This window comes from Camponotus floridanus, unplaced genomic scaffold, assembly GCF_003227725.1.
Source record: "Camponotus floridanus strain SB8 unplaced genomic scaffold, Cflo_v7.5 scaffold10, whole genome shotgun sequence".
Taxonomy (NCBI): Eukaryota; Metazoa; Arthropoda; class Insecta; order Hymenoptera; family Formicidae; genus Camponotus; species Camponotus floridanus.
Genome location: NW_020229215.1, coordinates 756,125 through 781,860, shown reverse-complemented (window position 1 = coordinate 781,860; position 25,736 = coordinate 756,125). Strand labels below are relative to the sequence as shown.

The following is a 25,736-nucleotide window of genomic DNA, read 5'->3' as shown; positions in this document are numbered from 1 at the left end:
TTTCAAAGAACTTTGTTCCAAGTTCCGTTACGCGGCAGCGATAACTTATTCGGCGCGATGCCGCGATGTTCCTTTAAGTTTCACCACCAACTTCAACGTTTGATCTATCCCGCATACACGCATACGTATCCCGAATTATAGCGTATCCGAACATGGATTCCCCAACACTAATCAGATTACATCCTTCGCCTCTCTGTCACTAGAGAATTAAGCGGGTCTTGTCTGTATGTTTATAATTTTAATTAATTCCAAATTTATGCAAATATTTATTCTATTTCCTTTTTGCATTTAAAAATTATGATATTAATTTTAATATGGAAAAAATATATATTTTCTTTATACGATCATAGCCACATTAGAGTCGATTAAACTTCATCGTGATAAGTTATTTCTAGTTTCGTTTTTTCATTTTTAATTTTACATAAAAAGCGTTATATTTTAAGAAAAGGAGACGGATAATTTCAGTAAATACCTTCGATGTACGTTTAATTCATTCATAACATACATATCTCATGTGCTACAAAAATCTCATTCAAGAAGAATACCTCCATTTCATGAGATTTCCGTGACAGACAAGATCATTATATACACATAATTAAAAAACGTATTATTTATGTCAGCATTTTATAAAGAATTCTCATTTTTCCTACCTTCAATTTTACGCGCATTCAATTTAAAACTTTTTTCAGTTATTTAACTGCCATCTTCTCGCAATCAATGCTTTTTTTCGACATCATATTATCCAAAAAAACGGTAAAATGTAAACGAGAAATTATTTACGAGCGGGCTAGGAGCTGATGGCCGCGGACTTTCGTGTAAACAGACTAGTTTGTATTCTCGGGGCAACGTGCACGCGCGCTTTGAGCATTGACTTGTAAAACGAGACCAAACAGGAGGTCTTCCCGCGGGACACGTCAAAGCGAGCCTTCCGTCGCTCCCAGTAATCTTTGGCTTAATGACACGACATCGCGTCTCTTGCATCGTCTCACGAATTATCCTTAGAAATTCCAAGTAGCTCGGCAGCACAAATTTAAATCTCCAAATGCGCAAGTTTCACTCGCCGTCTGTGCGCGATCTAGATCTTTGCAAACTTAAAATAAGTTTTTCGATACGGGAAAGATACGTCTCTTTTATAGCATCTACCTGAGATATAAGATATATTTAAATATTTTCAAAAACCGGATTACGTTCCACAAGAATGAATTTTTATACGAGAAATATTAAATGTGCGTGCGTTAAGGCATGCGTTTGGCACATTTTTTTATTGCAGTCATGTTTTGATGATTATGTACTTTGGTAAACTTTGAAAACAATGATACGATATTTAATTTTTAACAATGCAGTCCATTATTAACGAACCACAGTGACACGTACTTCGTTGTTAATTACGCACCTCGCGAGTGACACGCACTTCTTTTCTAATTGCATACATCATAGTCGATGACAAGAGTTTCTAATTAAAAGCTGTCATCAAAACAATATTGCAATAAATCACGATATTGTAAAACGAGAGCCGAGTGAGTAAAATCAACTATTAAGAATCGAGCGAGTGCGCGTGACTACATCGTTTTTCTCGAATTGACATTTCCCTTCTATTTTCATTGGTGATAAATCAAATTTCAATGCGAGAAGTTGCTGATTGAAAATCAAAGGCCGCATTTCCGCGCCGCTACCGAGATTTCCCTCTGTCGCAAAAGTTGCGAAAACGAAGCACGGATTTATTCACGCGTAGAAAGTAAACCCAGCAATTCGTAGTAGCACTTGGATTAGAATTGATTTCGATATTTTGCATTGTAAATTTGTGGAAAAGTCACTAATGGAAAATCGAGGATTGCATTATTTCGTTTCGAGTTTTCTCGCGTTTTTTTTCTTCTTTTCTATTAAATGGAAAAGGACGCAAATATATCAGATTGCTATACAAATATCGTACACATATATCGCACAGTTCATATTTGTAATATTATAATATTCCACGTATTAACGCGATGTATCACTCGTGTAAGTTTTGCTTACGCGACACAAAAACAAAGAGCCAACGCTCGTATTTATGGAGTAAACGAAATTAAATTTGCGTAATTAGCATTTTTCAGATTTGATTTCCATGCTTGTTGGTTGCAGCATATTCAAGCTTATATCGATATTATGCAATTTGCATGTTTCTCGCAATTTGATATATATCTTTAAAAATTATTTACACGAGTTATATTTATATAACATTAAAAGTCTACCTTTTACATCTTCTGGATATTATAATGTGTATTGAAATTTAATTGTTTATGCACAAAATTAAAAAAGTGAGAACGTTAAAAAGTTTGTACGTTTAAAAATATTATTCTCTTTATGCGTTTGTTATTATTTATATCGATTTCATCTAAAAAATATATCACATGTTTAAAAATAAACTTAAAAGATATTTAAAAATATACTAGCTAATGTTTTCACACAGTTTCTAATTAGATTAGTGCTCACTTATTTTTCACAAATTTTTCTCGAAATATGTAATTTTAATTAATGTGAATAGAGTTCGATTATGAAATAGCATTTTCGTGCAAAAAAGCGAAATGAAAACATTATAAACACACATCTGCGATTGGAACAGTTTAATCCTCGGACATGATGCACGAAATTTGTTTATAATCCTATGTATATATTTTCATTGCTGATTACAGAATTAAATTGAACACACACGATTGTTATTACGAATTTTCACCAACCTAATTCTCACACACGATTGTCATGCAACAATTTTCGGGGTATAAAATTTGCATCACAAATGCATGTAAATAACAATAATTTCCATGTTTGCGTTATATCCGCGTGCGTTTCACTTATAATACAAGATTTCATAAACGTGAACGAAAATAATCGCAAAAGCCAGAGTGCATTTGCACGATTCGTGATTAAAAAATTCCTCGATTTTCCATCAATAAGATTCCTCGATTTTCCACCAATAAGATTTCCCTGCCGATGCATCTCTTTCCCGAAAAAATGACAATCCGCATCATTGCGAAATGACATCGGCAACAGATTTCTCACTTGGATTACTCCATCGATTAATTCACATCTGAGATTCGAAGACAAACACGAAAAAAATCGACGGTTGTACTTCGGCGATCGGGATCGGAATCGAAATTTTTTCGAACGAACGCACCGGCGAGTTCACAAGTGAACGAATTAATTTTCAATCAACGCACTCCGACTTCGAATAGCGCTTTCGCATTTTTTTCACTTTCATCACACATTCACAGAATACAAAAATTTGGCGCGTTCGATATTTGAAACCGCCGCATTCCGTTCCGTCGCTCCAAATTGAAGCTCCCTTCAATCTCGATCGGTATCGGTATCGACGCGATGGTAAATTTGGATACCCTCGCATCTCCGAAATCGAATCGCGGAATCGAACGAAAAATGGGAGGAGCGATCGCGGAAGTACAGCCGTACGATCGGTAATGCTCGTTGACTGTTGTAGTACTTACGAGACAGAAGATACGGAGAACGGTGGGACGGTAGCACATCGCACAAAAAATGACAAATCGAAACAAAACCAAACTGTCACTGTCACACGAAACACACTGTCGAGGTCCGGGCCTCGTTTATATATCCCGCCGGGAGCTCCGGGAAAATTCGGAGCCGAGCGATCCTTGACACAGATATCGGTCGAGTGAACTTGAGGCACGTCCTGCCGACGGCTGCAATCTCCGGCTGCGTATTCCGTTAACTTCTCCTCTATCGGTTCCTCGCCTCGGAGGAGGATTTCCTCCAACGGATTCCAGGAACGAATCAGATCCCGGGGCGATCGAGTTACGCTCCGACCACTTGGCGATATCGTGCAATTGAGATTTCGCGGCGCGCCGGAAAGACGCTGGTTTCACTGCGTCTCGTACACACTGAAATTGATCGCGCGATAGCGCTCGTGGCGCTTCACCGGGTCGCACGAAAGTTGCGAGTCTCCATAGCGAAGTATCGCGGCGGCGATCGGCGAGAGCACGTCTAAGAGCGTAATTAAGCGTCTTGGGAACGCGAGTGATAACACCCGTCGCGACACTATTGCGAAGGGAACGACACGGCGCGACGATACGCTCCCTTGCAACGGCAACACACTCCCTACGGCGGCGACGGAGGAACTGAGTGAGCGCAGTGAACAAGCGAGCGTCTCCCCCCCACCACGCCCGCCGACGGCGGCGGCTTTCCCCACCACCGCGCGATCGGCCGTTCTCGGCTCGCCTCGTCCTGCGTCCCCTACCGTCCGCGCGCCGAACCCCGCCGCGTCCCGTGCTCACCTTCAAGTTGGTGAAGTGCTCTCTCTTCGCGCGCGCGTCTCCTTCTCTCTCTCTCTCTCGCGCTCTATCTCCGACTACGCGTTTCGTATAAACGCATTTCGTGGAATTTTCGTCGCGGCTGACTTGAAAGTCAGTTTCACCGTTTACGATTGTGTTATTCCTGCGCGATCGAGCTCACGAGTCCTCGCGACGATACGCAATACGTGTTAGATGATTGGTTATCTAACAATCCGAGTCGCGTCGATAATCCGACGAGGCGGAAAATTTATAGGTTAACTCGACACACTCTCGCGCGAGACGGAAGACGGATTCTCGAAACAAGTACGATATTATGAGATCTTGTAATGCTTTCTCGCGTCTCCTTTTTTCTTTTCTCCTTGAATCTGTTCGAGAAATCTTCGTCGAAAAAGATCCGTCTTTAAATTAAAGGTGAGATATCATTTACACCATGAAAAATTCCAAACTCCAAATTCCACTGTAATCATTACGATATACATCTAGCGCAGTAGATGGCCTTTCGGCGCTTTTAAACATTAACGGTTATTGAAACTTATAAGATAGCTATTTGAAAGTTGCGATAAAGTTCGAAATTGCACAATACCGCAAAGTTTTCGATGAAACGACTGAATTCGTAGTTATCGCTTCGAGAGTGTGTTGCGGTTCACGTTCGAAATGTTTCGATATCACGTGCGCGATTTACAACGCTTGGAATCGTAACTTCGTTTTCGATTCGTGTCAAATGGGACTGCTTTGGCTCGAAATTTGTTTTCTTCGATTTGAGGTAGGAAAAATATGTAAGTAAATTCTTATCGTCCCTACTGCTACGTAAAATAAATGTAAGCTTTACGTTTATTATTTGTTTGGCAGCGAGCAACACCAGGTCATGAGGACAGTACACTCGCACGTCATCTGTAAACATACGCAACTTGTGTGCTCTGTTTTGCATTCCTTCAGTATTATATCATCAAAACAATGTGAGTACCATTGTTAATCATAAATTAAAGAGGAAAATAATGAAATGTATAAATAATAAATATTATATATATTCATATTTAATTAATAATTGATAATAAAAATAATGCAAACAAAAATACATTAAAATTATTATATATATATATATATATATATATATATATAACAGAGATTAAAAAATGGATAATAATTCTTTGATGTAATACGATTTATTTGCTTATTCGAAAAAAATAGCGTAAAATACATGATACATGATATAAAAAATACTTTTAATATTTATCATTGTTTTGAATTTTTAAATTATCTTTTCTATGCTTTATTAATAGCATATCCAGGATATTTTAGATTCTCAAATATTCTGTTTTTGTATATTGTATATAGTGTATATAATATTTATTATTTATAAAAAAAATAAAGAGATAAAATTGGCTAACATATTGAACTTAACAATATCTATATCGAAACTTTACAATGATATGCATGAAAAATGAACGCTTCTCATAATGACACTGTAAAATTGAAATTTTAAATTAATTTATGACAAAAAAATTCTTTCATAAAATATTGAATACAAACTTCTACTTTTTATCTAGCTATTATTTATAGATATTGTTTTTAATTTAATATATCGTTTACAAAATCAAAACAACGTAGCTGTATACTACTTCAATCATGCGAATGCGAAACGAAGTATTGTTTCCATTGCGAAAATATTTGCCTCTCATATATATACACGATATATTTTATTTAAATAACGTGAGTTATATACATACATTTATAAGTTTTTATTGTTTTCAACAATCTTACTCTTTATGCTCAATTTAATAATTCAAACTTAAAATATCGAAATCGTTTACAAAATAAAATAAAAAGACAAGTTTAAGTAGTAAGTTTTATAATGCCCAAGTTTTCCTAAATAGATAAATCCAATGTAAAATAACTAATATGATTATATCATAATACAAAGTTGAAATCCTTCTTTTCCGAAAATGTAATTTAATAGATAGCATTCTTGTCTCAATTTCAACATTTGATATTAAATATTTTCTTGATCTTAGATTAAAATTCTATTGAAATGAGGAAATCCAAAATTCATCGGAAATAAGATTTCATCTTATTAACATTCATAACAACGTATAATTTCCAAAATGTTTCAATTGTGTGTGTATATGTGTGGCATTTATTTTCAATTAATAAAAAGTATTAATGTTACAATACAGATACACACATTGTTCAGAAAAGCGCGATTTGAGAAATACTTACATTGTGTGTGCAAACAGCTTCGAGAGTGAATCATTTTAGTTATGTGTATCAATGTTAAAGAATGAATGTTTCTTTAATGATCATCGCATCTTTCTGGCGATGAGCAATACGCGGGCGAGGTACGATTTTCGCTAATTTACACTTCCGTAATGAATCGTTAACGCCGCGATGGAACACGCTTCCGTGTCTGTTCGTCCGTCCGTTCGCTGCCGTATCTGGAAAATCGTTTAAACCGGCGCGTCCGCCTTCGCGTTTACAATAAATTACCGCGCGAGGTGCAAGTGGCAGACGGGAAATTATCCACGACGAAGGAAAACAATCCAAGGGAGAGGTCGCAAACTCTCGCATTTAAACGCACGCCTGTCTCGAAAACTACGGAAAACATCGGGAAGTTTCTGCTGACGTGTACTATGCTTCACCTTCACTTTTCTCATCTTTAGTTATCTATCTTTTGAATGTACTAATGAAAATTATCTCTGTTATTTTAACAAATTATTTCGATATCAATCGAAATATAATGAATGGCATTAAAGAGAATTAAAGCGCACATAATTAAATATAACGATGATAAAATATAATAGATAAGAAATATGATGATTTTTTTGACAAACAGAATTATTTATATATTAAGAACAAATATTCCTTTATGCTTGTTTCGAAGTGCATAACTCGAGAAGAGTACTGACATACATAAATATTATATAGATATCGCGTAACTTCATGTATGATTCTGCTTTTCGAATATTCGTACATCTTAAATCGATAAGTACATCAAGCGGTTTACGATGCGTCTGTATCTTGAAAATCGTGCATGACGAAGGAGAGCTTGTAAAATCCATGCGAAACCGCAGCCGGGTGCAAGATATAGCGCCGTCATCCCCAAAATTCATTCGACGGTATCTCCCTGCGAGAATCAACCGCGGACAAAAGAGCACCCCTTACGCGAGAGTATCGCATAAACAAGGTAGATCGCGATCTACATCGCGAGAAGGGAGAGGGTCGCCTCTCGTTCTCGTCGCCTAGGTGTTTCGTAACCGAGTTTACAAAAGAGATGCTCTCGTGCACGAAGGTTACTTTGCTCCCTCGCCCCCGCTAATCCCAAAAGTCCATAAATACTGGAAGGGAGTTTATTCTCCGAAGGGTCGTTCGCAGGATCGCAGTTGTACTTCTGTGACACGATACCGCGATGACGCTTTAATCCAACGGCGACTCGAAAACGCGCCTTGAAATATCGTGCAGAATTTGTGGCGTCGTTCGTACAGCTGATAACACCTCGATAACCGCGGTCGTCAAAATTTACGCGATGAATCAAGGGAGACTCAAGCCCCTCAGGAGAATTCAGATTCTAAAGTCTAATCAATTTTAAATAAAAATAGAATAAGCGCAGGAAAATTATTTTGCAGGAAAATTTAACAATCTATAAGAAATATACTTGTAAGAATAGAAAAAAGAATTATGGTTAAAGAAAAAAAGGATTAAAAAAATTTAGATGAAATATGAAATTCAAAAAAAAAATAATACATTTATATATTTAATATAAAATAATAAAAGGAGATACGAAAAAGGTAAATTAATGATTTGTAGAAAAAGTAAAAATTGATAATGGAAACAATTTATAAGTCTTGACTCTATTATTATCTTCCGAAATAATTTTACAACTTAATAAATTAAATCTTTAATAAGACGCCCTTGTCGGATATAAATCCTCGGCGTGTGTCTCTCATGATTTACTTCCATTGTTGCTTAATTAACCGAACAACCAAATCCTTGTCACGGTTCTCCCCTCTATATCCATGTATATAACCATTTTATCCCGTTTCTATCTCGATGTAAACGATTCGTGCCGGCGATTCCGGACAACACCAGGCCCGGTGGCAAATGTCAACAGTCGAGGATGCAACATAAACCTGGACAGAATCGCTCGTGGCATGTTCCCTAGCGCGCTTTACAATTCACGAGACCATGACAATTGCCGGCGCGTTACAGTCAGTTCCGCAGCATTAGGGCAGCTGGTCCGGTCGAGATTCCGGAGTATACTCGAAAAGGGACGATAGAAAAAGAGGGAGTGAAAAAGCGAGCGGGGGCGTAAGGGACCGTAGGTGGCCTATTGTCGAGCCGAGGTCTGCATTTTCCTTTAACCTTCCGTACCGCCATTGACTGTCTCACCGACAACGAGAAAACGAGCAGGATTTCACGTCTAACAAATAATGGAATGATTGAGGATATTTTCTGTGAAATCGTTGAATGCTTCCACTCCGATTTATTGACTCGTCATATTTGAGTGTTGTCTTTTACGCTGTATCATAAGATGACAGTGATTGCAAAGGATGATGATCTTATTAATCGTATGTCGCATGCACGATTATTTTGATAAATATATGATTTTATTTTTTTACGTTATAAATTGCTAATTTTCTTCTTAATTTTCAAGTATATATGTAATATAATATAATTGTATCTATTATATATATATAAAAGATTAAAAATACAATTAATCTTGCATTTTTTTACACGTTATTAGAATTCTTTATTGTCAAATGCAATATGCATATGTTATTATATAATTTGTAAAATTATTTGTATATATAAAATTGTTTATATAAGTCAATATTTAATAATTTTCTTATAGATATTGGATACAAATATAGCATTTGACAATAAAGAATTTTAACAACATGTAATTCAAGATTAATCTTACAAATAAATATAAAAATATACATAACTTTGCGTGGCGCAAGATATTTATGTAACATGACTTTTATATGTGACGAGTATTAATTTCTTTTATATATTATTATCTCTTCCCAGCTTATATTCCCTAAATAAATAACGATAAGAATGTCAGCCGATATGTCAGACGGTTTATTTCAAAAACAAAGTTAACCAAGCTTAAAAAGCTAGAACGATTTATGTTATTATTAGCTTCTTAATTTTATTTAAAAATATTAAATTCGAACTTCCGATGTAAAATGATGCTTATAATGTCATGATAAAAATATTTTGAAAACAAAAGATTAACTCTTTTATGAAAAGAGATATCGCTTTAGCTGTCAACATCAATTTTGGATACCTAGAGTTGGTATAATCTGAAAACTTCAGCATAATATTCGAATGAATGGTAAAACTTCGAACATTCATTTAACCGAAACTTTAGCCATGCTTCTAATAAATGGTCAAAAAAATCAAGGAAGAAGGAATAAAATTATAAAATAATGCACTTGCATAAAATTAAAGTATAAAGTATATAAAAAAGTGGAGTGCAGTATGTATTGTATTAACTTTGCTCTTCAATATTCATATTATAAATGATAATAATTTTCACAATAAATTTTTATTTATCAATTAGAACTATTAATTATATAAATTAAATATGAGTTTAATTTTTAAATTATAAATTGAGAATATCAAAATATAAAATATATCTTTATTTTAATTTTTTACTTTTTCTCTAAATATTGTAGAATTGATATATTTAATTATATCTGATTCATTTTTATAATGAATCATTTATATAAACTACATCTTTTGAATTTATAATGATTAATGATCTTTTGAATTTTCGAATAATTAATGATTTTGCGGTAACATATCTATCCCCGCAAATCGAATTTTATCCATATATTTTGATATTCAAAAATTTATTGTATGTTCAGAATTATTATTATAAAAGTGCATAAATCCATTGCTTAATAAAGTTTTTCTTTTCACGCTAAACATACTAAATGCGTTTGAAAACACGATATGAAAAACTCTTATCGATAAGATGTTTCAGTAATGCATAATTTTATTATAGTATATTAATCCATAGCATCATTGAAATTAAAATCAAAATTATGCTGCTATTATATTAGCATGTTTTTTAAATTACAAAAATCTAAATAGCATGAAATTATATGTAGCAGTAAATAAATAAATTCATTTATTCAATGAAAAATGCGATAAAAAGAGAGATAGGGAAAGTTAATCACAAAATTTATTTTTCAAATAAAAATATTTCTGAACAAAATTATTTTATGAGATTTCTTGATGACTTAAACTGAAATTTTATTTCTAACAAATTTGTTTCTGAAAGAAGAGGAATATTTGATGTAGTCATTTAGTGTACACTCGCGTTTATCAATTTTGTTGTGTGTGTATATGTGTGTTAGATATTAAAGTTATTGAACCAATTTTCTACAATTCTATAAAAAATGTGACGATATTTATGATCAATTTCTCAAGATTCAGAATATCACAGAATATGAAGACGACAGAATATAATTCATCATGCAGTTCATCATACACTGCTTATGAACAAATAACTTGAACAAAATATATAGAACAAGTTTATAATTTTTAAATTGAATACTTCTCCTAATGAATTTTATTATCTTGAAACTTGGCAATATTTCAAAAACCTTTTTAAAAAGATTGTCGAGATATTGATATTTTTTTGCTGGATGAAAAAGGAAGATTTTAAATTATCGCGAAATCTCTCGGTTCATATTTCAAAGCATAGTAAAATTCAAATCTTTGTATCTAATGTTTCCATCTTATATATGATATTTTAAAGTTGATTAAAATATTGATAATATTAAAATAATAATATTATAAATAATATTTTATCGCTAATTTATTAAAGAAAAGAATAAATGTTTCCGCAAATGTTTTATATACGTCGTTCATGTGAGTTATTCTATTTCTTAGTACACTCGCAGGTACGATTTCGCATGATACAGGCGTGGGAAGAATTTTCTTTGTTCAAGGATTTTATGCGTGTGTAACACATAACTGCAGTGTTTCTTTGTCAAAGAGGCGAGAGAGGGAGATAATATCAGATCTATGGTATAGGCGAGTAACGTTATCCAGCTATCAGTTATCGACTAATTAGCAGACATATATATATATATATCTTTTTTGTATAGTGCATACTTACGTAATTTTTCCACGTTGTCGTCCTTTTTCCGCAAACTTGACACGTATCTGTAACACAAAACAACAAGCGTTAACACAGTGTAAAGTGGATCGAAGCTTGCATTTGTATACTTATCATACGAACGTGTACATGTGGTTTTGAAAATAAAATCGTCCATTCAGCTATAGTCACACGACACATACACACAATAACGGCGATTCATTTAAATATATTCCCTTAATCGTCTGCATTTATTTCATTATAATCCTACCGCGTGGACGGTGGTATATCGCGCTATTTGCATTAACTGCTCGTATTACATTTGTACTTGCAAAGATATAAACCTTTGATCGGGCAAACATACTAGCGAATAGATAGTATCGTACGATAGGTGGAAAGAAAAAATACGAAAAGAAAAGAGAAAGAGAAATAGTGGTGATTTTTTCATGCATATTTGCAGCGTATATTTTGCCAGATAAGAATTCGTACCTATAATTGTTGTGTCGGGATAACGAAGCTATAAAATAAATCGGGACAATGAATCGAGCACAATAATAAAAAAAAGTATGAATGCTACATAATCGATATTTATATGAATTTACATAAACATTATAAAATTGGTTAATTGCATTTTATAAAATAAAATAATATAAAATTAAAATTTTTTTAGCAGCCTTTATTTACTAAAATTTATCTCTCCTAATTAGAATCTTTAAAATTTAAAAAGAAAGAAAATTGGAGAAAAATAAAAGAAGAGGAAATTGAAAAAAGAAAAATCTTTAGCTTTAAACAGTAATTTAATAATCTTTAATTTTAAATTTCGTAACGCTTTATATAAATAAATGATAATTATATAAAATAATATCATTAATTAACATCCTTAGAAAAAGAAAATTAATCGAATGTCAAGATGCAATACGCTCGTTTGTTCGCTGTGATTCGCATCGAAGATGCGGGCATGTTGTACAGATTATAGAATAAGCTTTTGCATTCGAGGGATTTCGCTAATCCCTTCTCTATACGTAATTCCATTATCGGGCATTTTCCTTATGCTGCGAGTATTGCGCGCACATTGGCAACCATGTACAATCTTTGATGCTATGAAGCCGTCGAGAATATATACAATACTATACAATCATAATGCTTATAGGAATACTATTAAACTATTGATGATGTATATGATTTGTAAAAAAAATTGATAAAAAATTATTTTGAATTCTACATATTATATAAGTAAGTTTTGATTTGTATATTTTATTTAGTCAATGAATTTAAATTAATATTGTCAAGTATACAAAAGATTTAGAGGATATATTTGAGAAATATTTTTTGATTTTTCATTATATTATTTTACTTTTTGAAAATATAATGGCGGTATTTTTCTGTTTCTGAAATTTCTTTGTAGGTTATTTTTTAATAATTTATTAATTGATTAGCCTATATTTCACAAAGCTTTCGGTTATACAAAATAAAATATTTTCTCTGCCAAGAGAAAATAAAATCTCGGTCAGGTGTTTCGCGTACACACATTATCATGAATTTCGTATGCTTGCGAAGATTACAGCTCGAATCTTGACAAATAATTACCATTTTTTTAAAGATTAATGTCGAAAACAACCTTCTAAAAGCGAGCTATAGTAATTTTAGTGGAAGGTACAAAATTCCTCCTTACATCCCCAATCGATTGTAATAACATCCTCGGCCATGCCCTCGCGACATTCGTACACGCGTGAAATATGAACACGTGCGTGCAGCAGGTCAGGCCGCGTGTTTCTGCAGCCATCGCGCGCATCAACGCGGTGACACGGATCGAACACGTTGATTCTGCATAGTTTACATCTCACTCGCCCTGCCACACGAACTTGCATACCTGCCTGCGCGCGTGTGTAATAGGGCCCCAAGGGATCCAGGGTCCTTTCGGAGACCCTCTCTATGTGCGGCACCGGAATCAACTCGAATTAAAGGGGAACGACCTGGTAGTAGTGCCAACTTAATGAGGGACCACCTAGCTTTAACTGTTTGTTTTTCAAAGGACCAGGCCTCGCCAGACAGAGAAAATATTCGGCCCGGACCCCGTCGGAGACCTACATACATATATATATACGAGCGTTCACGGTCAGGCAATTCCGTTTATGGCTTGTATCGCCAGCCCTATTGCCATAACTTCCGCGATTTGGGCGTGAAATTACACGCGCAGAAATCGGTACGAGAGGCTCCTCGATAGTTCGATAAAGGTGTTCGATCCCTTGCCCTCCTTCAGTCGCTATCCTTTTTGTCCACGTTTCCATTCTACTCTCGATCAGGCCCGATGCCGAGCAATTTGTTACGTTATCTGGTGTGCGTGTGTGATTTACAACAGCGTGATACACGCTGTTTTTCGCACCAGAGAAAATTATTCGACTGATTTATTTCGATAGTACATTTTCAGGCTATTTATTTTCAGAAAAATAATTATCAGTGTACTAAATTTCATATAATGTATTTCATTCGGATAAAAATGGACACTATTATAATATAAAAAATTATTATATAAAAAATTTTTTATTTCATTTTCTAAATTATTTTAAGATGAACATGTGATTAAATTATCAGTTTATTACCGTATATTCGGCATTTTATTAATTAGCAATTATTTCATATTTTATAACAAGTCCAATATTCTCTAACAAACAGAAATTGTCTGCTATAAAGATAGATATCTTTAAAAGCAAACAACTATATTTATCGCGAGACATTGATCTATCTATTTTTCTCTCGAAAGGTTATTTCCTATTTATATTATGAGACATACAATATATATGTGCTGTCGAAATAAAAGATGTATAACAGGTTTTCACTGATGCACAAAACAGAGGGAATTGTTTGATTGATATTTCGATACGTGAAAATTTAAACAGTGGAGGACAGTGCATAATAAACTTGGTCCGATAAAAGAGAGAGCGACGCGGAGGACGTTTCGGCGACCGTGTGGAGGCTATGGGTCATTATTTATCGGAGGATGAGCTGTCGCCCTAAGGCGAAATTAAAATCCAAGAGTCTCCGATAAGGCGAAGAGACGATGGAACGCGAAGCAAAACGAAGAAGCAGAGAAAGAGAGAGATACAAGAGTCGCTCAAGCATATACGATAACACTCTTCGTGAAAAATACGTACGTGGTACTCGACCACGATTTAATTTATCGTCGACAGGCGGTACAGAAAAAGGCGTAACGATACAATGAACATTGTGTTCATATTGCGTTGTTCATATCCGCTGCAGGCGTCCGGCGACACTTTTGCGCGAGAAATTTTGTCGGAAGTGTAAAAAGAAAAATCGGGAGATATGATTGATGAGTATCCACCTGTGCATTTATTACTGCGAGAGCACTTTCCTTCATCTCTTTCCAGCTTATTATATTAATCATGCGTGTCTTCTTATACCTTCCTATACCTTCTTTCACATGTGTCTTTACTTCGATAATTTTTCGTAAGGTAAAATTTGAATTTTCCTTCTCGAAGCTATTCCGCGTGTTCCATTGTTCAAATAATAGTAGTTTTTCCCTCAAGCGGAATATCCTGCTTATTATACATCAACTCATATGCGTACACGCACCTACTTTCATTCTGCACACGCGTCTACTTGTACAATTTCTCGCAAGATTAAACTCGAATCTTCTCTCGATAGTCACGCACGATCGAGCGAGGCGCAGCGGGGCGTACACGGGAGTGCTCCTTCAAACGAATATATTTCTATTAGCGTGTCCCGCGCTCCGTTCGAATCTTCTGCGAGCCGAAACATGAAATGTCACTTACTCGAACACATCGCTCAATGCATACAAGCGTCTCGGTCGATCGAAAGTCCCCATGTCTAGCTCACAGTACGCGAATACAACAGAAAATTTATTATTGTGAAGATAGCATAAAGAAAAATTTCTGTCGTATATATATCTTCTATCGATATGAAATTGGAATCGTGCAATTGCTTTTGTATCTTTGTTACGATAAATATCGTAACAAAATTTAGCGATTTAGCAATAAACGTTAGAATCTTCTCGGAGTCGTGCAAAGAGCTGAGCTTACATTTCAATTTATATTTAAATAAGCATTGCAGTTTTGATAGGGTTAATACTAATCTCGCCGATGAAAAAGATTGCGTTATAAATTATCCGACGCGTCCAACCGGATTTAAAGCGTCCGAAGAGAGAAAGGGTTGTCCCGACAAAAGAAAACGGACGACGGAAACGTTAACAAGGGTGCCTCTCTCCGATGTCACCGATTCGTCTCCGTTGCGAGTTTGCGAGGGGGTAGGGGAGGCTACGAATGGCAGACGACTCTTCTTTATGCGCGTTCGCCGAACGTATCGTACATTTTTATTAAGCCCAAATAATTGACGCGAAATCTGAGATCGCCGCCGGCGTTTCGTTGCCGCACCTTTTCAAACTCACTGGCCTGTTTGAGGCCATATGCCGAACTTGAATAACTTCGACTGACGAATCGTTGTCGCCAATTTATTTTCGGAACTTTCGAATCGGACAATTAAATTAATTGTACTTTCGGGGCCACGTATTATGTATTTCGAAAATCTTTGACATGAAGTATTTAAAAAAATTATTTGGAGAAATATTTAATGTGCGTAAAAATTAGGTTTTTATTACAATTTTGTTTTTGTTCCAATTTTTCCAACACATTTACTCTAATTTTATTTTTATTTTAAAATTTAACTTTTCGTATTTCTTCGAAACCTATGCTATTTAGCATAGGTTGTGCTATGCACGATAACGTATTTTATTTTTTTTCTTAAAATCTACTAATTTTATGAAAAAAATAAAAGAAATAAAAAAGTTTCTAAATAAATCAAACTTTTTAATGCATATTTTTGATCATATTCCGGCTCATTAAAAAGTTCTGATAAAAAATTGAATAGGGATTGCTAGTTTCATCCCCTTATAACAATACGGGAGACTGAAACAAATATTAATAAATAACTTGTACTTTAACTTGTTTCAAATTTGAGAAAAAAATAAAAACCTAATTTTTACCCCCATTATTTATAGGAGTGTAATTTCACAGGAAGGGATGTAGGAGTATGTATTTATGTGAAAAACCCCCCTTAATTTTCGACAATTATTTCCTAAAATTTTTCGCACTATTAAGAAACACCCTGTATATATATATATATATATATATATATATATATATATATATTATAAATCTTTGTTATCTTTCTTTCTCTTGCTCGCTCGCTCTCTGTGTGGGTGCGTATTTGAAACCTTTTGACGCCAAAGACGTTGTGATCAAAATTTAATTTTCGCAAATATGCGACAGCATGCATGCAAGCGAACCTCGGTTCGCAGGGAGACGGATAAAGTGGAGAGAAACATTATAGCAACACATATATAGTTGACGTTGGCGGGGGGGAAGCGCGCGGAAGCGATTTTAATTAATATATACTTAATTAAGTCTCTCCCCGTCGAAGAGGCGTTGTCGCTGCGCTATGGGTCGTTATCTATGCCATGCAGTGCGCGGGTGATTTACTAATAGAAACTGTGCAGGAATAGTTCGTCTAGTTAAGCCCCTTCGAATACACATCGGTTTATTGTACGTCCGGGCGATGCGGCACTGTGAAACACATCCGACCCTTCTCCCCCTTTCCCTCCCCCCTTCTCTCCTCGCTATACATATTATATATACATATACGCAACCTCCATTAAAGCCTCGTTGGTGTACTTTGCCGGCGAACGCGTTCAAGCGAGACCGCGCTGATGTATCGATAATGCACATCCGCGAAGTCGCGATGAGAGCGATTTCTCTCCCTTGATTAATTCAATATCTTGACACGAGAGAACGACTGATGTCATAATGTGAAGCGCGTGAAAATCATCGAACACGGGATATTCGTTCTTTTTGTCTTTGAATCGCGAAACGTCGTTTTGTTGTTCTTGATTCGAAATATCGATTCTCAAATCGAATTATCACGCTCGTCTTTTCCTGTGATATTTTTTTTAATTTTTTTCAGTATATTACCGATATTACTTTAGCTTTCAATTACTCGAAAATTGTTATAGATCGACTGCCAATAAATTCGCACAGATTTGGAGCATTGCCATGAATGTCATGTATTTTTATGTCTGTTATTGATAGTTAGCTGCGTTCTTTTACACTTCCGATTCCCGAAAGTTTCGATGAATACGAATCGATACGCGGGTTGCTTCATGAATATATTCACAAACCAGGAATACGAGACAAAGATGTTAACCGGTGATTGGGGAAACGCTTTCCTTCTTTAAAGATCGTCTTGTTAACGCCACAGCGTGCGGCGCCGCAATGCCCACCCATCGAAATCCCTTCGACTTTAATGTCTTCACTAACTGACCGTAAAAGAAATATGCGTCCACGTGCAAGAGGCGCTTCTTTTTTTTATGCAAAATAAGAAGCAGCCGTTGGTATTGTGGCGCACGATAAGAAGCCATTGTCCTTCTATCTATAAACTGCTTCATTTGGAAGAATTTTTTAACAGTAATTCGTTTCATGTATTGGTATGTTTTTGTATCAGAGAGGAATAATTATATATAAATATTTGAGATAAAGCAGATAATGGATTGTTAATTTGGAAATAGAAATGATTTGAATTGTAAAGTAATTTTAGAAGTATTCACACGACACATGTGATTATATTATTATACATAGGGGTTTAAGAATAAGAAATATGTTGAATTCTTTTAAAATTATTTTACATTCAAATTACTTCTATTTTCAAATTAACGCTCGAAATGATCTCTTCCATCTCAAATAATTATTTCTAATTGTTTTTATATTATAGATTGTAAGAATTTATATATTAATAGAAAAAATTATATATATTAATAGAATTTATATATATTAATAGAATTTATATATATTAATAGAATTTATATATATTTATATATATTAATAGAATTTTTTGCAAAATTTAATAATACGGAAATAAGAGAATTCTTTAACTACAAGAAATTTGAATATTCTCAATTTTCTTTTTACATTGGCGTTGTATAACTTTCGGGGAAAACAAAAAAATCGCCAGCCGAATTACAACCGCGGATGACAGCCCGAGCGGAATTTCAACGCATTATTTTGCATCGTAAATGCCACCGCCGTCGGAATTTTCGTAAATTTGGTAGCCCGACGTCGTGTGCAAACTGCATATATGAGAGCGTGAATGCAATCGTCAACGCGACGTAAACAACCAACAAGAGCACTAATTTTTAATTGGCCCATTATCGTAAACGATCGATAGATGTCAATTAACCATAATTCTGTCAATCGTATTATTATTCCTCACTGCTCGTTCGTGTTTTATTAATGCGAGAGACGGAGGAAAAGAGAAAGGGAGAGAGGAGGAAAATTATTCTGTCGGTCTGGGCTTGATTTATTTTCATCAAAAACGCGCAACTGTATCATTTGCTTTCTATCTTGTATTATCTTGATTTGAAATCAACTCCTCTTTCCTCTTTTGCCGCTAACGAAATTCTTCTGTATCGAAAATCACTTTTCGTATCCGCCAGTTTTGCTGATAATCAAAATCATTCTCTGATATCGATAGCATTAGGAAATGCCGGATATTAAACATTGTGACAAACAATTCTCTCTTTATTTTTTATCTTATCATTTACTTATACTTGTAATGTTTACTTTAAAAAGTATCCATTCATTATGTATCAATAAAACACAAAACATATAAACATTTTTCTATTTGATACAAAAGATAATTATACCCATTAGAATATTTGCCGGTAAAGCTGTCAGTTCTTCGTCCTTTAGGAGTTTTTACAACGATTCCGAAATGACTGGGGAATTATTTGTTCAACTGTGAACAATATATTTATCTGCTGCAGCTGCAGCCACGAGGCGATCTTATCTTTGTGGTCGAGATAACTGTTGATATCGAGTATTAGCTGATCGATCACTTCTATTTCGGTAACAATCAACGACAGTTTGATATCGACATTCGTTTCATGAAATCTCATTGAACAAGAATTAAAAAGTTTATGACGAGGATCTGATAAGAGTGTATCAATTATGACATCACTTTATTATAAATGATCTTATTACTTATTAATTTGTAATAATCGTCAATTATTGAACGAAATTTCCGATTCAATGTTTTCGGCAGAGTTATTAAAATGAATTGGTAATAATACATTAATACACTTTCTTATGTAAACTATTAATAAATTATACAAAAAGAAAATATTTTATGCAAAATCATCATATATCAAAATTGATCTTATACATTAATACACACACACATTTGCGAAAATTGATCTTTCTCTGAAATAATTTAAATACTAATTGAAAATATATGTGTATTAAAATTCTTGTATACTAAATCTAAGATAAATCATATTAAAATGAAATTGCAAAATAAAAAATTTATGATCAAAAACTCATGTATTTGAAGTTTTACAAGTATCGCGTAAATTTCAGAATCCCAAATTCATATTCATAAATTTACTTACTTCTCGGAAGTAATAAATCTCAAGATGGGCCTATTAATCAGAGATATTATATAGTAAAAACCTTTCTAGTATAATAAATCTCAAAGTCTTAAGTTCGTGATCTTACCTACTTAAAAGCTTGTTAGTATGATAAATCTGAAAGTTAAATTCATGTTCGCGAACTAGCAAAAGCTCTAGTAATTCGCCAGTTACCAGAAATCTCTTCAAATCTCGAATGCAAAGCGAAATTTCGAATTGTCGACGGTACGATTTAAGAGAGTAACGTTGTATGTCTTATGGGAAAGCACTCTTATCCAGCTCTTTCATTGATACATTGCATTGATTTCTTTCTCGGACGTCGCTCTCAAGAATGGACGATAAAGTTTTATCGGTCCTGTTGTCAGTCTCAAAACGGTACACGACCGCTTCACACTTACACATAAACGTCTCTCCGATGTTTCAATATTGACGCATCGTCGTTTCATCCACACTATCCGAACTGATTCTTTCTCACATTCTTCAACGCTTCTGAAATAGCGGTCGCTAATTTCTTTTCTCGAATGTTTGACACGAATACTTTTTTAATCGTTAATTCGATTTCTAATTTACCTTTCAAATAGCGTTTAGAAATTATACGTGCACGCGTTAAGTCATATATTTAATTTGTAGCATTAATTGTTTTTAAATTCTGTGTTAATTATATTATCGAATTACTCAGGATATATAATTTCACGAAAAAACTTTCTGCGGAGAAAAAGTTATATATTTTTTTGAAATTTTAATTAATCGAATCGTAATCAAATATTTAATTTTATTCGTTTTATTTAAATGTTATTTTATTTAAATGTTATTTTTGTATAAATAATAAATTCAATAAGTTCTTGAGGTGACAATTTATACACTATTTATATAAATTGTACTTTAGAATATATTTTATTTTAAATTGTACAAAAAGTAATGTGTCGTATATACTTTAAAGTAAACCAGTATAAATAGCATCATTGTATGCTTTATAAACTAATTTGCAAAAGTCACTTAACATTAAAATTCATGTTAGTAAACCGTAAAAACATTTTATGGAATACTACGAAAAGAAACATGAGAGATTTTAATAATAGTTCATGCAAAAGGTTAATCTAAGTTAGGAATATTATATACACATAATTTTAATTTATCTTTTCGCTGATGATAATGTTTTACAAGAAGTATATATTATACAGACATATCTTTTTGGCTACATCTTATTTCTATTCGTGCATAGGTATTGAAGTTAAAATGTCATAGAAAACATATGACTGGAAGGATGCGAATTATATTGATAAAAATAAATATAGAAAGAAAGAAATAAAAAAAAAATGATAAAAACGAATAAAAAAAAAAAGAAGTATCAGGACGGACACTAACCGTGTTGCATTCTCGATCCCTGTAATAACGCGGCAACCTCATTAATTCCGCTATGTCTTCATAAGTATAAAGTATACGTGCCTATTGCCGGCACGCCTATCTCGTCCGTCCCTCGTAGCTCCTGCCAGACCCCATAGAGACTATGCGTATCAGCATCTGCCGGTGCGTAGACCGGAAACGCGTCGTTTACGTGCCTGTCATACTCGTCATCGGGCACAAAGCCCCGCACGAAATAGTTTCAACCCTCCGCAAGTATACGAGACGATTCTCGCTATCGCGTTTTTCTCGAGCCGTTCTTCCCCGCGCTGGTAATGCGAGCCTCTCCGGGCTCGACAATGACGAAGGAAACCATAATTGGCTCCTGGTAGCTGTTCCCCCGACACGAAAGATACGGAAACTCGATCGTCAGCAAATATATCGGGGTTCTCGATTTCTTCGCGTTCGACGGTGTAATTAGGCCTCCTACGTTCGTCGCAGTTTCAATTTTAACAAACGTCTTTCTTCAACGCGAGAATGATCATTTCGCGTATTTTAAATTGGCATGCGATCATCAAATCTTTATTATAAATAATAAAAGCAATAATAACACAATTATTTTTATATAGAATTAATTATTTCTTAATTTTTATATATCAACAAAAAATTAAATTTGTTTTAAGGAAGCCTCAACTAACGTCTAATTTTAGTTGGATAAATTTATAATCGATAAAAATCCGTTGATTGACGTTTGCGGGTTGGCCGAGAATAATAATACGCACCGGTTTATAATTCATTGTAATATTTTGCGGATGTGTATATACGTGCACTTTCATCTACCGCATGCGCATTGTTAATCGTGCAGAAGTGTGTAGGGCGGGTTGGTCGGAAGAAAGATATATTTACAACCTAGATGAATCAAATTAACCCGTTGCCATATATCACGCTGCTTGGGAATACGTCGGCATTTGCAATTTAATTCGGAGAATTATCGCGACGTATAGCACGCTGCGTGTTCGCCGAATGTAACATCATCTTGCGAGCAAAATGCATTATGCAATAGAAACGAAATAGCGGTAATAGGTTTCTCTCGAAGCGAATGTTAGAACATTAATAATGAATCATTTTGCATTGCGTATGCACAGAAATTTTTGTGTTTTCATATTTTCCAGAAATTATCATTTAGCTATGCCGGAGATATTTCTTTTGGAGAGAGAATTTATTTGAATTAAACAGACAGCTTAAATTTTGTATATATATATATATAATTTGAAGAATATATTTATTTATCAGGCAAACGAGAGAGAAGGAGGAAAGAGCATTTTTAAAGTTTAATTTATCGAGAATAAATATTTATTACGTACTCTATTTGCTATATCCCATTTATGATTATTCTTTCATTAAAATTTGTTAAAATGGAAGAGATTTGAATCTGGAAAATATATCGTTTATAAATAAAATAAATCTCAAAGTGTAAAAAATTTAACTTTAATTTAACTTTAATTACTTAAATCCTTTTTCGAGAGAAATTTCCAAATAATTACTTAACTTAAAGATAACTGTTTAATTTTCGTTGTATTAATTACCACATAAATAGATAAAGAATTTGCACTCATGATGAAATTTTCTTCCGGAAATTCCGTTGACCCCTTCTAGTGGCATAAACCCATCGACGACTCATAATCGACGGGGGTGTCTGATTACGGCTTAAAATATTTGTTAACAAACGTCCGGGAAACGGAACTCCCGGCGCGGCGCACCTGGGTCGCAACATGGTGCCGCAACCGTACGCGTACGCAGAAAGTGCGTAACCAGCCAGCCGGGCCCCCGGTACGCTTTTCTCCTTCTCTCTCTCCCTCCCGGTCGGTCTAATAATTCGCGCCGGAATTATTATAATTTAATACGATACCGGAGAGCGTGCACACACACGCATATATGTATGCCGCCCGCTCCGCCGCACGAAGCCACGGCCATTATTCGGCGTGTTTGTAACCCGCGGCGACGCGTAATAAGCCGGCTTATGCCTGCGTATCTCTCTTTGTCGTGTACATGCACGCACGTAACGCGGCCGCGACACGCCTACCTTATTCTTCCCCTCGGCTGCACCGGCGCGACGTTGTACGTAGATCCGCCGCATCTGCCGGTGCAGCCGAGGTCGTGGAATCCGAGAGGCTCCGGCCCTTCCTACTCGCCTCTTTTTCGACACCTTCGTCCTTCTCCGTGCCCGTTGTTATACTGTCGCCGTTGTCGTCATCGCCGTTGTTATCGTCGTTGTCGCGTCGACGGATAAAGACCAGTTTAAATTGATAAATTCAAGTGTATAGTTTGATACACTTGAATTTAGCAACATATTTTTTACGTATCTAGATACGAGTACATCGGTCTTCCTGCCACGACGTTTTTCAATACAGAGATCACACGAACCGATAAAAGTATTAAATTCTCGTTACAATGATTTTTTTATATTGAAAATAATAATACATGTGCTATGCTTTTAATGTCCGATCAAATGAAGAGTATTAAGTTATTCATTTTTTATTTGATTTAAAAATAATTTTTAGACCTTCGTTTTATAAATACATATAATTTTTATTAGTTTTTAAATAAACTTTGATTATTTGCGAAATATATTCTTCGTAAGTAAAAAACTTAATTATCTTAAATTTATATCTTGATAATTTAGTATATAAAATCGTTATATTCGCAATTATTCGAAAAATTATTTTAATATAGCTAAACATTATAATACTAAATTAATATTATTGTTTTTATTAGCGCTTTATGTGTTAATCAATTTTAAGTTCAATTTGTAATTTCCTCTTATATAGAATACAGATTTTAATATAACCTTAGAATCGCAACAAATTTGCAAAATGTTTGCAAATTCAAAACATAGATATTTTGACGTATGTAATACATGTATAAATAAAAGGAAAAGAGAAAAGAGGATATGCGGATTTTATTCTCCAAGCATTACTTCGCAGTTTTAGCTGTAGCAATGAAATAAAGTAATACCTGTATATATCACGGGAATATATGTGTATCAGGAGGATAATCTTGCGCGGCGATCAAGGGGGAAAGAAATTCCTGTTTTGGATTTTATTATCGATCGCCGAGGAGCACTCATCGATTTCCCCGTTACACCGTAATCATGTAATAACAATCATGGCGATTCTACTAAGGTGATCGTGCGCGCGGTAGCGTCGAAGAAAAAATTGATAAATCCTTCAAGTAGGCGATGGAAGCGAATTAAATTTTTATGAACGCTTGAATAGAGCGCGAGGGATTTATTATCGATCATTTCAATTCTCAACGATCTCTATCTGTTGAATTATAACGATCATCTCCGACCAAGGACTGGGAGCGAACGTGTTATAAGGGAAATATAAGCGGGATATATACAAGGTTCATAAATAACCGTTTTATTTGCGCGTTAACTTATAATTATTTTGTAGTTTTTAAACATTTCCATCATTAGTTCAATGATGAATGTCATTAGGAAGCTGACATAATGAGTTTACGATTTTAAATCCTATTATAATTTGTATCGAAACTTTAGTATTAATGGATAATTAATTTATACACGATTAATTTATATATGATATTAATGGAAACATTGATAATGTTTTTAGATACGATGATTTTGCGTATAATCTGCGAGTTTCGATATTCATTATAATATGTAACCGCTAAAAAATTAACGAAAATTGTTATTTTTTTTGTAAGTTATTGTAATAATTAAATTTGCAATATTCACAGATTATATTTTTACTTTTTTTTTATTCGTTACTCTTGAAATATTGATATAAAGTTTGACGATACGTTCTTGTCGAAATAATTTTTAATGTATATATCGATTTATCTATACGTTTGTGTCTATGCGACGAGAATAAATTTCATCGCATGATAATACTCTCCGTCGTTCTTCACTGTTTTCTCCGCATTTCCGCTGTAGCATATGGAATGCATAATTATTACAGTATGTCTCTCCATGCCTATTACGGTATTAATATTCATAAGGAGTCGATTTATCAAAACGACTCCTTTTCTCCCTCATCTTATGCTTTGCTCATACTCGTTTAAAATAAATTAGGCATCGATATTAAGTTTATGTATATATTTTATCTCAATCTATATATATCATCCAAATATATATTTCTATTTAATAATACATATAACAATTATACAACAGATATTTTGCAGTAAAATTGACAATAGTGAATTGACAACGAAATATTTTGATAAGAAAGTGCACACTATATAATATTGTATTCGTTTATGCAAACTCTTATTTATTTTACACGTAAAATCACCAAATATTGCTGGCAATGCTTGCTCGGAATTAGCCTGAAAGTTTGTATTGAATCGCTTGAAATCTATAGTAAGCCAACATAGCGTTTCAATTCAGATCCGCCCGAACGCGGCGAAGCGGTCTGTAAAATCTAAAATCGACACCCTTCGTTACGAATCGGGCGAGAAATACGGCGGTGGCATC

General features: G+C 34.3%; 1 protein-coding gene and 1 long non-coding RNA gene across 4 annotated transcripts in view; one reads left to right on the top strand and one right to left on the bottom strand.

Moving 5' to 3' along the window:
- LOC105248296 (latrophilin Cirl) overlaps positions 1-11,617 on the bottom strand; it is a 320,478-nt gene extending 308,861 nt beyond the window's left edge. For 2 of the 3 annotated variants that reach the window (XM_025409009.1, XM_025409010.1), the window contains exon 1: positions 11,431-11,617. In XM_025409009.1, coding sequence (XP_025264794.1) covers positions 11,431-11,587 — 157 coding nt within the window. In that variant the 5' untranslated portion in view covers positions 11,588-11,617. Of the gene's footprint in view, positions 1-3,476; positions 4,142-11,430 lie in introns of those variants that run through there. The other variant, XM_025409013.1, reaches the window with a different exon arrangement.
- The window catches only part of LOC105255345, a 183,073-nt gene continuing 161,643 nt past the window's right edge, over positions 4,307-25,736 (top strand). Inside the window, exons 1-2 of the long non-coding RNA XR_889515.2 lie at positions 4,307-5,074; positions 5,148-5,254. This is a non-coding gene — a long non-coding RNA (uncharacterized LOC105255345). The remainder of the gene's footprint in view (positions 5,075-5,147; positions 5,255-25,736) is intronic.